Genomic DNA, 14,708 nt, shown 5'->3' with positions numbered 1-14,708 from the left:
CACACGAAAGTCACGTGTGACTGACACGAGCAATATTCCACATAATTGTATATCCTATTTTTGAGTAGTTTTTGAAATTAACTTGTTTCATCACGAGAGAACGGTTCCCCCACACTAGTAATATAAGTAACGCGTCATTGGTAACGTGCCTGCCCGATATTCACATTTCTCATTAACTGAGTTGGCCAGAAACACAAAACAGGACATGGCTCCAACCACTCGTCACTTGTCACTCTTCGTTTGGATCGTATTTTAACATTAACTAATGGCCGCCCATCTCCTCCACCAATTTGCTTCATCACACTTTGCTTTTACCATTTCATCTGTATTTTACCACATATCATTTTATGCATTACTATTTTTTCTATTTCTAAAGAATGGATACGATACGTTGTTGTCGTAAGGTATTAATATTAAACGCCATATTGTAATATATTTAAAACGTACAGAGATCACTGTCACAATATTTGGATTTGATTACTTACAATTAGTTAGGAGACACCATACAATCTAACATTGACCTATTATCATAAATACATATCTGGGAATGTCCTAAACCTCTAGTCAATAAATCATACTGTCTTGTACCAACTATTTCGCTTTGATCTCATTGTAGTCTGAATGATCGTTTATTAATAGTAAGTTGAAGCGAGCAGGTTTTTAAAAAATCAAGGCTAGTTAATATTGCGGAAGGTGAAATAAATAAGGGGAAGTAAAACAAGCGAATGGCGGCTGGAGTAAGCCAGGATCAGCGACGCCATGTTTCACTGTCCCAGCCGCGCTGCTGCTGCTGTTGCGAGCTTACCCGATACAACTCAACTATACTGTACTACTCGTTCAATTATAATGTTCATACAGACACATACTGCATATTTATTCATATATATTTACCATTGACGAACATGAAAGATAATACTGCTTAGTATTGTACAGCTCACTACCACCATATACGTAACGTTACTTACTGATTATATTTGTATTAACTAAACTAAATCAGTCAAGGAGAGTAAGAATTCTGGGAGTTTGATAAGCTCGTTCAGGAAGCTGTGATTGGAGACGGTTGACGCCTGTTGAAGCTGATGCCACTTAGTGGAACAAAGATTACCATCGGTGTCAGCACAAAGTAATTAACATTGCCTTTCACACTTTGAATTAAATCCCGTTGATTGGCGTTTAACTCAATTACCACTGAATCTTCCAGCGCTGATAACACTTGCAGCCCGTCTTATCTCTCCTTTGATGACATTGTTCCAAAATTGCTTTCTTTGTAACTGTATTTGCCTTCATTCCATAGCATTTGATTGCGATATTCGGATCAAGTGGGCAGTTTTAAATTTGTCGTACGACCTTGTCATAAATATCTCGAAAGTGGTTCAGTTAGTGTTATTTTTCGTAGCAGTATTATTTTTGTTAAGGCAATATCATGGCTATGATTATAGATTCATTAGAATTGTATATCAGTTTACTAAGGGTACTGTGGTCGAGAAGAAACGAATTTATGAGTAACTAAGATTGGCATGGAAAATAAATACAATAATATGCAAACGGCAATGCTGCTGAAATGCTACGCTGGATTTGGAACGACGTGGGGTGTGTATAACGGTACTATCGACTAGTTTCAGTCTGCTGTGATATAGGAATAAAATTGTAAATTATAAAATAATAATAATACACCATAATTATATACACCTTTATTATATACTCTTAATGAATTTTTCCTCAGTTAAAATCTGTGAAAGCCACTAAATTTGTGTACATTTTTAAACAAGAAAAAGTTTACAACATAACTAATTTCAACTTGTTTAAAACTTTAATTAAAACTGTTAAAGTACCAACTAATGTATATCAGTGCAAACGTTTTTAATTACAAAGAATCCGGTCCACTGCTATGAACAGTGTTGTTTGTTGTAACTTGTGGGTCTGAACCCCTCTCTGATATCAGGTCGGGAGAGATGATGATGTTAAACAACACCTGTGTACATATTCTGTACTTCACAGGGACTGTGTATTACTATGAACAGTTTTGTTTGTTGTTCCTTGTGGGTCAGAACCCCTCTCTGATATCAGGTCGGGCGAGCTGATGCTGTTACACAACCTGTGCACATATTCTGTACTTCACTATGGACAGTGTAGTTTGTTGTTACTTGTGGGTCAGAACCCCTCTCTGATATCAGGTCGAGCGAGCTGATGCTGTTACACAACACCTCTGTATATATTCTGTACTTCACTATGGACAGTGTAGTTTGTTGTTACTTGTGGGTCAGAACCCCTCTCTGATATCAGGTCGAGCGAGCTGATGCTGTTACACAACACCTCTGTATATATTCTGTACTTCACTATGGACAGTGTAGTTTGTTGTTACTTGTGGGTCAGAACTCCTCTCTGATATCAGGTCGAGCGAGCTGATGCTGTTACACAACACCTCTGTATATATTCTGTACTTCACTATGGACAGTGTAGTTTGTTGTTACTTGTGGGTCAGAACCCCTCTCTGATATCAGGTCGAGCGAGCTGATGCTGTTACACAACACCTCTGTATATATTCTGTACTTCACTATGGACAGTGTAGTTTGTTGTTACTTGTGGGTCAGAACCCCTCTCTGATATCAGGTCGAGCGAGCTGATGCTGTTACACAACACCTCTGTATATATTCTGTACTTCACTATGGACAGTGTAGTTTGTTGTTACTTGTGGGTCAGAACCCCTCTCTGATATCAGGTCGAGCGAGCTGATGCTGTTACACAACACCTCTGTATATATTCTGTACTTCACTATGGACAGTGTAGTTTGTTGTTACTTGTGGGTCAGAACCCCTCTCTGATATCAGGTCGAGCGAGCTGATGCTGTTACACAACACCTCTGTATATATTCTGTACTTCACTATGGACAGTGTAGTTTGTTGTTACTTGTGGGTCAGAACTCCTCTCTGATATCAAGTCGAGCGAGCTGATGCTGTTACGCACACCTCTGTATATATTCTGTACTTCACTATGGACAGTGTAGTTTGTTGTTACTTGTAGGTCAGACCCTCTCCCTCTCTCCCTCTCTCTCTCCCCCTCTCTCTCCCTCCCTCCCACCCTCCCCCCTAAATCCTTCCCCTCCCCCTTATTTATAAATACGTGGTGAAATTATTAATAGATCAAAGTTAATAGTTAAATTACTAATCCAATTCCTGTATTTTTGCAATGCCAATTACAATCGAGTTTTGTGTTTGTTGTGCATTTGTACTCTCTCCCTCTCCCTCCCCCTCCCCCTCCCCGGGAACTTTTTAAGGAACAAAATGGGGCTTTACTCTTAGCCCACTACGGGAAAATCAGTTCTCTGGACCCTCCCCTCTCATACAAATTTCTGGCTACGTTATTGCTGAAAAATTGTATTTTTGTCTGCCTTTCCACATGATATCTCGAGACAAAACTGACTTATGGACATTTGCAATGAAGCTTATTTCTGTACAGATAACACTATATCGGATTATAGTGCATGACACTCCATGGGATTTGGCTGAGCGTTAGCTAATATTACTGCATTTTTATTTTGCGTAACCATATTGGCCACGAAAAATAGGACAATAAATAAATTTTGAATCGTACATAGTCCGATCATACGAGGTTTAAAAATATGCTATATTTATTCAAATGGTAATAAGAAAAAATATAATAGAAACATTAACATTAAACGTTCGGTGACGAGGTTTGATTTCAGCGCAGTTGTGCGTTTTAGCATCTTCCCAAAACTAAACGGACTTTTATTATTTTTTAAAACTTATGAAACTTAACTAACTAAAATGTGAATGTATCACGTGACAAGCTATTTCGAGAAAGATTTTATCTATAGGTTTGAAATGTCGCATGAAACCTATGTTTTATTGAGCTTGAAAGTTATTGAAGTCAGTCACTCAGTAGGTTGACACAATCTCTCTTTCTGTCTGCAGGATGTCTAGAGAATGAAATGAGGTACAGAACTAGAAGTTGACATGGATTCTCGGCGAATACTGTTACACGACATGTGTTCTAGCGTACTCTTACCTTGTAATAATTTTGTTATGTAACCATCTAAGATACTTCAAAAAGCATATAATTGTGAGTGTTTTCCCAAATACAGGGTGTATATTATGTCTGGAAACACCCAAATATATCCTTTAATAATTTAAATATAAATTTGAAACCTCTTACAATCGTGATAGAGATTGGGCATCTACTTTTTGGAACAATGTTTTGTTATGTCACACCAACGGGGGACGTCCTGCCGAGGGTATCGTGAATATTCTTAATGGAAGCCTATACCTTGTGATACATAATTTTAAAGGTAATAGCTTACTGAATTGAATGCCACAAACCGCATCTCAAAGGAATTATTCTATCAGAAAAATAGAGCATTTTTAGTATTGAAAATTTACTGATGTTCAACAATGTAATTTTAACATGGTTCTTGCCACAAAAATGTGTTACACTAATTTTTTAGCATTTTTTTAAATGTTAAACAAAAGTTTCATTTTAAAGTTAGCTGGTTCTATTAGCACAAATTTGCCAGTTTTTATTACAGTACAATTATGGAAATACTTATGTTATTGATTTCTTATTACAAATAAAAAATAATGTATGCTGTTAGAAAAGTCTTACAACAAACGTTTTTACCTGCATTTTGGTGTCAAAGCAATTGTTCGAACTGTGTTCCTTCTACGGTTTGACAATGAGCCAATCTTGTGTAAAATGATTCGACAGAGTTGCCTAACATTTCTTCAGTTATCAAAGCAATCTCCTCTATAATCCTGTTTCTTAGGTCTTCCAAATTATGAGGCTTTCTTCTATAAACATTGGATTTTAAATGACCCCATAGGGAAATAATCGATTGGTGACAAAATCCGGAGATCTTGGAGGCCATTCGATTTCTCCTCTTCGGCCAATCCATTTATGAGGAAACCTTAAATCCAAATACTCTCTTACCTGTCTCCCATAATGGGGTGGAGCACCATCCTGCTGAAACCATACATTATCAAAGTATTCTCCTGATGCAATTTGAATACCTGGGATTATTTCATTTTGGAGCATATTGTAGTAAAGTTCGGCATTTAAATTTCCATTGATGAAAAAGGGGTCCAACAATTTTGTTACCTAAAATTCCACACCATTACGTTCAGTTTTTGTGGTTGCTGTGAATGGGACTCAGTAATCCAATGTGTGGGTTTTCACTAGCCCAGTAACGGTAATTGTGCCTGTTAACATTGCCATTTAGGAAAAAAGTTGCCTCATCAAGAAAATAGTATGTTGGTCAGAAAATCTCTATTGTCATCACATTTGCGCATCACAAGTTCACAAAACTCAAACTCTTCTGTCGTAATCATCCTCACTTAACTGTTGGGACTAAATGAACTTTAAATGGTTTGTATTTATTAATTTTCAAAATCTTACTCACAGACATAGGGTGCATATCATGTTGCTGTGCAGCTTTTCTGAGCGATGTATGTGGGTCTTCAATAAATGTTTGCAAAACATCTAGTGCATGTTCTTCAATCTGTTGCAGATTGTATCCTACCCGACTTTTGGCCGATTACGTACACTCCTGTCATTTCAAAACGCTCAATAGTTTTTGATATTGTTGAAACACTTATGGGATTCCTTTCTGGGAAAGTGTCATTAAACAAATTACAAACTTCCCGATAAGATCTTTGACGATCGCCATATCCTCGCATCATCAACAGAGTAATTCGTTCTCTTTCAGACAATTCCATTAAAATGCCAAATAAAAACTGAACTACTGTAATTAGATAACTTGTTGACAGCAATGCTTCAGAGACACTGATTAACTCGACAGGAATTATATGACCTTTGTCCATTTGTAATTCCCAAGCTTAGACCTGTCTAGTGAAAGCTCCATGCTCAACAAACTGAAACCTGTAGACCAGATGATTAATAACACAATAATTTTTCTCATAGGCTAGTGACCTTGTCTCTTTAAACCTTCCTGCTGACTGGAAAACACCAAGTACAGATTCATAAGTAATCAGAGAAAGTGACTCATAAGTTTTATTCATTGTAATAAAAACTGGTAAATTTGTACTAATGAAACCAGCTTAAAAATAAATTGTTTATTTTATTTTAATTGAACATTTAAAAAAATGCTAAAAAATTAGTGTAACACATTTTGTGGCAAGAACCATGTTAAAATTACATTGTTGAACATCAGTAAATTTTCAATACTAAAAATGCTCTATTTTCTGATAGAATAATTCCTTTGAGATGCGGTTTGTGGCATTCAATTCAGTAAGCTATTACCTTTAAAATTATGTATCACAAGGTATAGGCTTCCATTAAGAATATTCACGATACCCTCGGCAGGACGTCCCCCGTTGGTGTGACATAACAAAACATTGTTCCAAAAAGTAGATGCCCAATCTCTATCACGATTGTAAGAGGTTTCAAATTTATATTTAAATTATTAAAGGATATATTTGGGTGTTTCCAGACATAATATACACCCTGTATTTACAGCCATATGTTTCGTAACATATTACGCATTATTTAGACGACATATTGGTTTGCCTTCACACTGATTGGGTATAGACGAAGTTCTTGTTTCTTGTTAAGATCAAATTTTAAACTGGTGTTAATGTCTATATGTGCTTACTACTCTAGTCAGACAGTGAGTGCCAGACAATAAGTACACTCAATGTTATAACAAGTTTTAGTATATAAATGTATTTATCTTGTATCCAATTTAGAACTTGTGCAGATATTCAGTTCAAATATCTTTATAAAAGTTACATTAAAATTAGTTTTCTTTATAAAAACGCAAATTTCGTTCCTATATTCCATTGCCTGTCCTCTGTTAGTAAACGTTTCTCTATAAAATACACGTATAAAACGAGCACAACAAAGCTTATCCGTTTCATTGCAGGTGCAATATCACATAACAGTCGACAAACATTTCACGGCTGTCTCTCGCTGTTTAAACCGAAATGTGGAGAGAAAGGGAGCCGCTCGTGTGGCGAGGGGTAGTAGGCGGTGGAGAGGGGAGGGAACGATGATTAAAGGAATTCTCTCATCAACTCACCTGCCTTGTAAATGACATTACAAACCGACGTGATGTGTCGGAACATCTGCTACGTACTGTGCATTGTCAGCAGAAGCCTACTTGTACATTTAATTGTGAAGTCTACGAGATACAAGCCTTCGCCATTTCAATACTACTGTATTTCCAGCTCGTTAACACTTATGTAGTTATGACATACCTCTTACCCGGTTTACATCAGTCTAAATAACTACTGACTCAAATTTTAAATAGAACTTATGCACAAAAGTACAATATGTTTTGGTTGACAGTTGGAAACTACAGCCGTGTACCACTTGTTACAGAGAACCGGAGCCGGAGCCAGAGCGGCACGGAGACAGCAGCGGAGGTAGCTCCAGCAAGTCACTGGCCGAGGTACCGGAGCCAGGCGACAAGCCGCGGCCGCGCGTCAGCAGAAGTGCCAAGAAGCGCCGCCGGGCCTCCACCATAGGCGAGGGTGGCGATCGGCGGGTGAGTGTGGAAATGCGACGGCGAGTGTCCAGCTACCACGAGCCGTCCGGGAAGTGGACTACGAGCGAGTCGTCCTCCGCAGAAGGGGAAGAGCAGAGTCGGCCGGAGGAGATGACGTGCCGGAAACACAGCGGAGTCAGCGAAAAAGACATCGGCTACCGACTGTTGGAAGGCGCGGAGGCCGGGACGGGGAGTGGCGAAGACCCCCTGTCGCTTCTACCGCCGCCCTGCACCTGTCCCTACTTCGGCGACTCGGACGGCGCCAAGAAGAATTCCGTCCGCCCGACGGACGTGGTCATCATCACGACCACGGACGAAGGCACAGCACTCTCAACCAAACCGCCCTTCCCCAGGAGAAACCCCAGCTTCGCCTCTAGCAAGCTGAACGACACCGAGTCTCTGTCCGTGTCCAGCTCGGACACCAGGAGTCCGAGTTCGTCCGTCAAGTCCCCGGCCAGGCCGAGTCGAGGCCACCCGAGGTCCTCCTACACCAGCGAGAGCAGCGGCACCGTGGTCACCTGGGAGTCCACGCCTCGCAGACACCGGCGCGGCAGCTTCGGCGCGGGAGGCACGGTGCGTACCATGGTCATGTCCTCGCCCAAGCCGCCCATTTTGCGACGGTCCGCCACACTGCGAGTGCCGAGGAAGGAGTTGACGCCACACCACGGCGAGCCTGCTGGCGGCGTACTGTTCCGCTACGGTTCGACCCCCGGCATATCGCGCGGCGGTGGCGGTGTACGCGGTCACCACAGCCGTAACTCCAGCGTCATGTCGCGCACCTCCTCGCGCCACGGCAGGATCATTCGTCTCGAGCAGAAGGCCACCAAAGTGTTAGGTGTTGTGTTCTTCACGTTCGTCATTCTCTGGGCTCCTTTCTTCGTGTTAAACCTTCTGCCTTCAGTGTGTGCCGAGTGTGAACAGAAAATAGACCAGGGAATATTCGATTTTGTCACCTGGTTAGGCTACGCTAGTTCTATGGTAAATCCTATATTTTATACTATTTTTAACAAAGTATTTCGTCAGGCGTTTAAAAAGGTATTGCTTTGCAAATACCACCGCAATAAAAGCTGGAAACCGAGCAAGGCCAAACTATAAATGTATTAACATACTTTACATTCAATTTATAAAGAATAACGATGGTTAATACAAGTTATTCATAATTTTACCTCTTTTTGCTTAAAAATAACAAAACTATCGAACAAATTAAAAAAATAAATAAGAATCTTACTTTATTAATAGATTGCCGTTCCGAAATATAAACATCTAAGTAATGTAATTCGTATACTTCATTACTGAAGTTAGCAGCAATACAAAAGTACTCAGAGACTTTGTGTCCGGATCCCTAATCCTTGAACGCTATTTTGAATTCTAAAATTATGTCCAGAAAAAATTTTAAGATTATTGTTTACACCAAAATCAAATAATTAGCCAACTCTTTACATGACAGAAATTATATGTAAGCATCATATAATAAATGTTGTAAAACTAGTAGTATTTAGCCATGCAATAATAATAAATTTTTATTGAAATCGCAATTACAATTTGTTTTATAATATTTTTAAAATTTTATCTGAATAAGGAGCAACATGTGGTGAATTCTGGGCGTGAATTCGAATGCCTCTTAAACTAATGTGCGCATACGGCATAACTATATGGTATAGTAAAAACTACAGGACTGGTAATATTATTTCAGAGATTGTATATAATAAAGTTAAAAATAAATATAAACAGATACAGTCGTTATCAAACCTTATTTAACACCAGGAACTAAGTGAGGCAACAAAGTCGGTTTCTTCAACAGCTTTACAATCGATGATTTGAGAACATTAGAGATACAAAATTTAAAATTTAATATAAAGCACATAAATATATAGAGATGTGTTTTATCTAATTTATGACATGAGGCAGTATATTTGAAACCACGACATTCGCGATATTAAGATTTAGACCAGTTGATACATTCGTTTAAACGCCTGAAATGCAGTTTTAAGTCTGAATACCAGCCTTTATAGTTAAAGAATATCATCAATAGGTTGACGATAATGATATTCTTTCCGGAGGCACAAAAGAATATAATTAAGATATACACCGTGTAAAGTCATTACATATAGGCCTACACTGTTTGATCAGAGTTAAAGTCACGCCGTCAGCAAAGTTAAATTAAAAAATACCTTGCAGTGTTGTAGTGAGATTGTACATAAGCGCACACTACAAGCTCACAATTTAACAATATGGCAAATGTTAACGGTGACGCTACTATGATACCCACTGGGCTAAATGTGAAACTAAATTAACTTGCCAATGGTAGGCTATGTGCAGGACGTTCGCGGCAACGTTATGGCAACTCGCTATTCGTAGCAAAATAACCAAAAATAAAACTCAAATTTGGCCACTTATTTCTCCAGCATTACCAAATCAAGATAAAAACTTATCATATTACTGTATAAGACAGCGGGCGGTAGAAGTTTACATTGTTTACGGGATTATTAACCGAGCATTACAACCATTAAACACACATATACCGTACACATTATTATTGGCCGATTATGTTTTGGGTGTCAAAATGTTTGTAATAAGACTTAGCAAATTTTATTATTCTAAAGGAATAATACGATACGCATTATAATTAATTCTATTAGTTTTTACGGTATTGAGCTTTGAAAATGCTAATCGTCCGCCATCTTGAAACTTGATATCACAATACAATATCATATTTCTCTTGATTTGAGAATGTAAAAAATGTGCCAAATTTGAGTTTTTTTTTATATTTGGTGGTTTCTGAAATGAAAAATAAATCTAAAAATAACAACATGCATTCAGACATACGGTAATTTAAGATTTCTGATCCATGGTTATATTACATTTTCGGCTTGTCTTGACACGAAAAACGAGTTCTTAAAATATCACCACAGAGTTCATTAATGCAGATACCTGTATAGAGACAACTCTGTCTATCCTTTTGGAGTGGTTGCCCAAGACTTGAGGTAAGAAATATCGGTAACATGAATAGAGGAGGCTGTATTGCTACGTTCAATATGAAAGTTCAAGAATTTGGTGAATGTACCTAATTACGATGAAGTAGACCGAACAAACGTGTTACGTCTGCTGTATACCCGTTTGGAGTGGTTGCTCAAGACTTGAGGTAAGAAATATCGGTAACATGAATAGAGGAGGCTGTATTGCTAAGTTCAATATGAAAGTTCAAGAATTTGGTGAATGTACCTAATTACGATGAAGTAGACCGAACAAACGTGTTACGTCTGCTGTATACCCGTTTGGAGTGGTTGCTCAAGACTTGAGGTAAGAAATATCGGTAACATGAATAGAGGAGGCTGTATTGCTACGTTCAATATGAAAGTTCAAGAATTTGGTGAATGTACCTAATTACGATGAAGTAGACCGAACAAACGTGTTACGTCTGCTGTATACCCGTTTGGAGTGGTTGCTCAAGACTTGAGGTAAGAAATATCGGTAACATGAATAGAGGAGGCTGTATTGCTACGTTCAATATGAAAGTTCAAGAATTTGGTGAATGTACCTAATTACGATGAAGTAGACCGAACAAACGTGTTACGTCTGCTGTATACCCGTTTGGAGTGGTTGCTCAAGACTTGAGGTAAGAAATATCGGTAACATGAATAGAGGAGGCTGTATTGCTACGTTCAATATGAAAGTTCAAGAATTTGGTGAATGTACCTAATTACGATGAAGTAGACCGAACAAACGTGTTACGTCTGCTGTATACCCGTTTGGAGTGGTTGCTCAAGACTTGAGGTAAGAAATATCGGTAACATGAATAGAGGAGGCTGTATTGCTACGTTCAATATGAAAGTTCAAGAATTTGGTGAATGTACCTAATTACGATGAAGTAGACCGAACAAACGTGTTACGTCTGCTGTATACCCGTTTGGAGTGGTTGCTCAAGACTTGAGGTAAGAAATGTCGGTAACATGAATAGAGGAGGCTGTATTGCTACGTTCAATATGAAAGTTCAAGAATTTGGTGAATGTACCTAATTACGATGAAGTAGACCGAACAAACGTGTTACGTCTGCTGTATACCCGTTACAATCAAGTACAATTAAATGTATTAATTACACTATATTATCGTTTACGAACAAATAAATATAAAGAACTTACAGAAAACAACCCACACTAAAGACAGGCTTGCAAACTCGGAAATATCATCCCTTCTGTTTTTATTAACGTTATTTTATATTCGTATTTTTCTAATATGTCGCACATTGAACAGCGAACGTTTGTGAAAGCCTAAATAAAACAACAAACTTCGCATGAAAATTAGTGAAATGATTAAATTGAAACCACCCAAATGGTCGGTTTACAACGACTCACTAATTAGCAGTGGTTCAACAAAGTAACAAACACCGAAGTCCCGTGCACCGTGCACCGTGCAACTATCGACTACACCTCGCTCTCGGATCGATCTGTTTACCGTCACCTGCTGCAGCCGCTGCCGTGCCTCTGTCTCGATCTTCCCACGGTTACGATCGTATCACCACATTTTCTCTTTTCAAATTTGTGTTAATATCGCTGCATTTCAACCTACCTTGAATTTAATTCATATTAGAACATTCCAATCATCTTAAGGTTGGAGTATTCCAGTTTTCACAAGGATATTAGTTGATCACTTGATGATACTCACATATCCTTGCTCCCCAGCGCGACCTGGCTGGTATCATTAATATCTCCACCACGTAGAGCGAGAGTGCTAAACTACATCTCTGCTGTGGGCAGTGCCAATATTACATTTACTCAAGAATTTCCAATCATCACTGTGCACTTAATTAACGATTTCTGATTAAATAATATATTTGTTTTGTTGTCCATTAATGTAACGCAGCGACTTATAGTGTGATCACAACGTGTAGGCTACTACAAAAACAGAAATTGTCCAGTAAATGTAGAAGAAAAGTGAACTTTAGACTGTATGTAAACTCACAGTGAAATGGTCAGTAACTCACTATCTGAAAATGTAATCAGACGAAAGTACATCACTGCTTTAATCAAAACTATATCACTCTCTCGTGTTTGCGAACTTTTATGTTGTTATTTAATTCAATGGGTTTCAATTAGTTTTAAACTATAAGGTAAAACAAAAATATTATGTAATATTAGCAATTAATATCAAACGTTTATAACTAAAACAAAATATATTTAATGGAATAAATTGATCCCTCCAATAATTATGCATTTTACAAAAGTGATTAAAATTAGTAACTACGCATGTATCACCAAACGTAAATCATCGTACATAAAACAAATTGTGTAGTTGATGAATGGATATGTAACGTTTAATGTCAATTCCTTGCATAATATAAGTTTGATAGTCTGAACTTGCCATAAGTGTGAGAAGTCTATGTACGGGAACACAATCGCAACCGAGGGAATGTAAGCCAAGGACAAATAAACAAATTCTGAAAAACGTTTGATATCACAGGCCTATAACTAATATCCATAAGATTGTAAATGTGTAAAACTTGTTACCTTTTCGAGAGCTCAAGTTGCTATTGACAATGTTTTCAAAAAATATTTTTGTAATGGAATATTTTTAACTTCTTAATATAGACTGTTTATTGTGCAAATTTATTTTGATAAGGAAACTTTTCCCTGCTATGTGTCTGTAACACACACTTCTACGAGAGATAACAAGTTCCCCATTATTTTAGTACATTTTTGTAGAAGACACGAGAACATCGACAAATTTATGTTCACTTGCCAAATGAATTCCACAGGCTATATATATATATATATATTAAATACGAACAAACATTGAATGTGTAAAATAGTAGCTATAAAATATTGTAAATAGAAAGTAAATTAAGAGTAAGACACTAAAAATGGTTTAAATGTAAGTACAGAACCATCGACTACAGGACTAAAAACTACTTAATGTGATCACGTTAATCTACCATTGGTCACGTTTATTAACGTTAAGTATTGTATGTGAATAAGAGGGCTCTACTTATGTTAGTAGTAAACTATGTAAGTGTACGGAGTTTTATTACCCTTTCACCCTTTACAATAATCATAACTTAAAATGGCAAAGCAAGAAATTGTACTTCTGTGCTGTTCATTTCAATTATAAAATATACAGATCCAGCCTCAAACAGTTTAGCACAAACACCTCACCACTACAGATTTATGGAAACATATTGAAACTGACCTCTAGTACTTCTTAAGTTAATTATTTTTAAATAGTCTTAGTTGTTTAAGATTTTTATTTTCCTAGCTTCTATTTTGTGTTGTCCTAGTTATCTTTTTGACGGTCTTGTGTTACGAATTCATTATACTTCTACCAACCAATTTTAGTTAGTGCCAATTCTAATTTGTAAGTTACCAGTCTGGCTGGTCCTAGTTACAAATGTCCGATACTCCTGATGATCATTGTCGTTAAGATGTCTGTACTCATAGGTTTACCTACAATTATCTAAATCAATACCTACATTACAATATTTACTTTAATAAACAAACAAAACTTTGTATTGTAAAAAATATTAACTTTTTCATTTAAACTTATAAGGATCCATAACTTATTTATTTGTATTTGTCTGTAGATTAAGTAAGTTGTTGTGTATAACTGGGTAAACATGCTGTTATTAACATTCTAGCGATTTTGTATTTAAGTTCATAGTGGATTTGAATGGAGTATAAAATAGACAGTCGGGACTTTTTGGTCGGGGATTGCAAGTGATCAAAACACAATAATTACATAACCCTCCTACCTCAAGGAATGGTAACCAGATAGCATTAGACCGTTCTCATTACAACACTAATTTTAATATAATACTTTAAAACAAGTGATACCGTCCGTACAAATTATTTTTACACCAACCAAAATGCTCGATGCAGACAGACTAGAAGCGGCTAAAGATACTAGGGACAGTGAGACAGGCGGCATTATTACCATAGATTACAATTGGTCTTATTGTAATCTATGATTATTATATCTATAATCTGTCCCACGGCCGATAATATACTTGTCGAAGATGCAGACCGACTAGAAGGGCTAAAGATACTTGGGACAGTGAGACAGGCGGCATTATTGCATCTATAACCTGTCCCACGGCCGATAAAATAATTGGCGAGGAAGGACAACGAAGAGTGGTAGTGGGGGGGGGGGTATTGGCAGGCATTGTTCTCCGCACACAATACTTGCCCACCCAGTACCA

General features: G+C 37.6%; 2 protein-coding genes across 2 annotated transcripts in view; one reads left to right on the top strand and one right to left on the bottom strand.

Annotated features, from left to right (window-relative positions):
• The window catches only part of LOC124359609, a 92,094-nt gene extending 78,564 nt beyond the window's left edge, over positions 1–13,530 (top strand). The window contains exon 6 of the mRNA XM_046812495.1: positions 7,354–13,530. Within this exon, the coding sequence (XP_046668451.1) occupies positions 7,354–8,614 (1,261 nt within the window). The 3' untranslated portion in view covers positions 8,615–13,530. The remainder of the gene's footprint in view (positions 1–7,353) is intronic.
• The window catches only part of LOC124359608 (26S proteasome non-ATPase regulatory subunit 1), a 251,882-nt gene that overhangs the window by 144,158 nt on the left and 93,016 nt on the right, over positions 1–14,708 (bottom strand). The window lies entirely within an intron of this gene.

This window comes from Homalodisca vitripennis, chromosome 4 (genome assembly GCF_021130785.1).
Source record: "Homalodisca vitripennis isolate AUS2020 chromosome 4, UT_GWSS_2.1, whole genome shotgun sequence".
Classification (NCBI taxonomy): domain Eukaryota; kingdom Metazoa; phylum Arthropoda; class Insecta; order Hemiptera; family Cicadellidae; genus Homalodisca; species Homalodisca vitripennis.
Note: the sequence above shows the minus strand (reverse complement) of the source record. Positions and strands in the feature narration are given on the sequence as shown.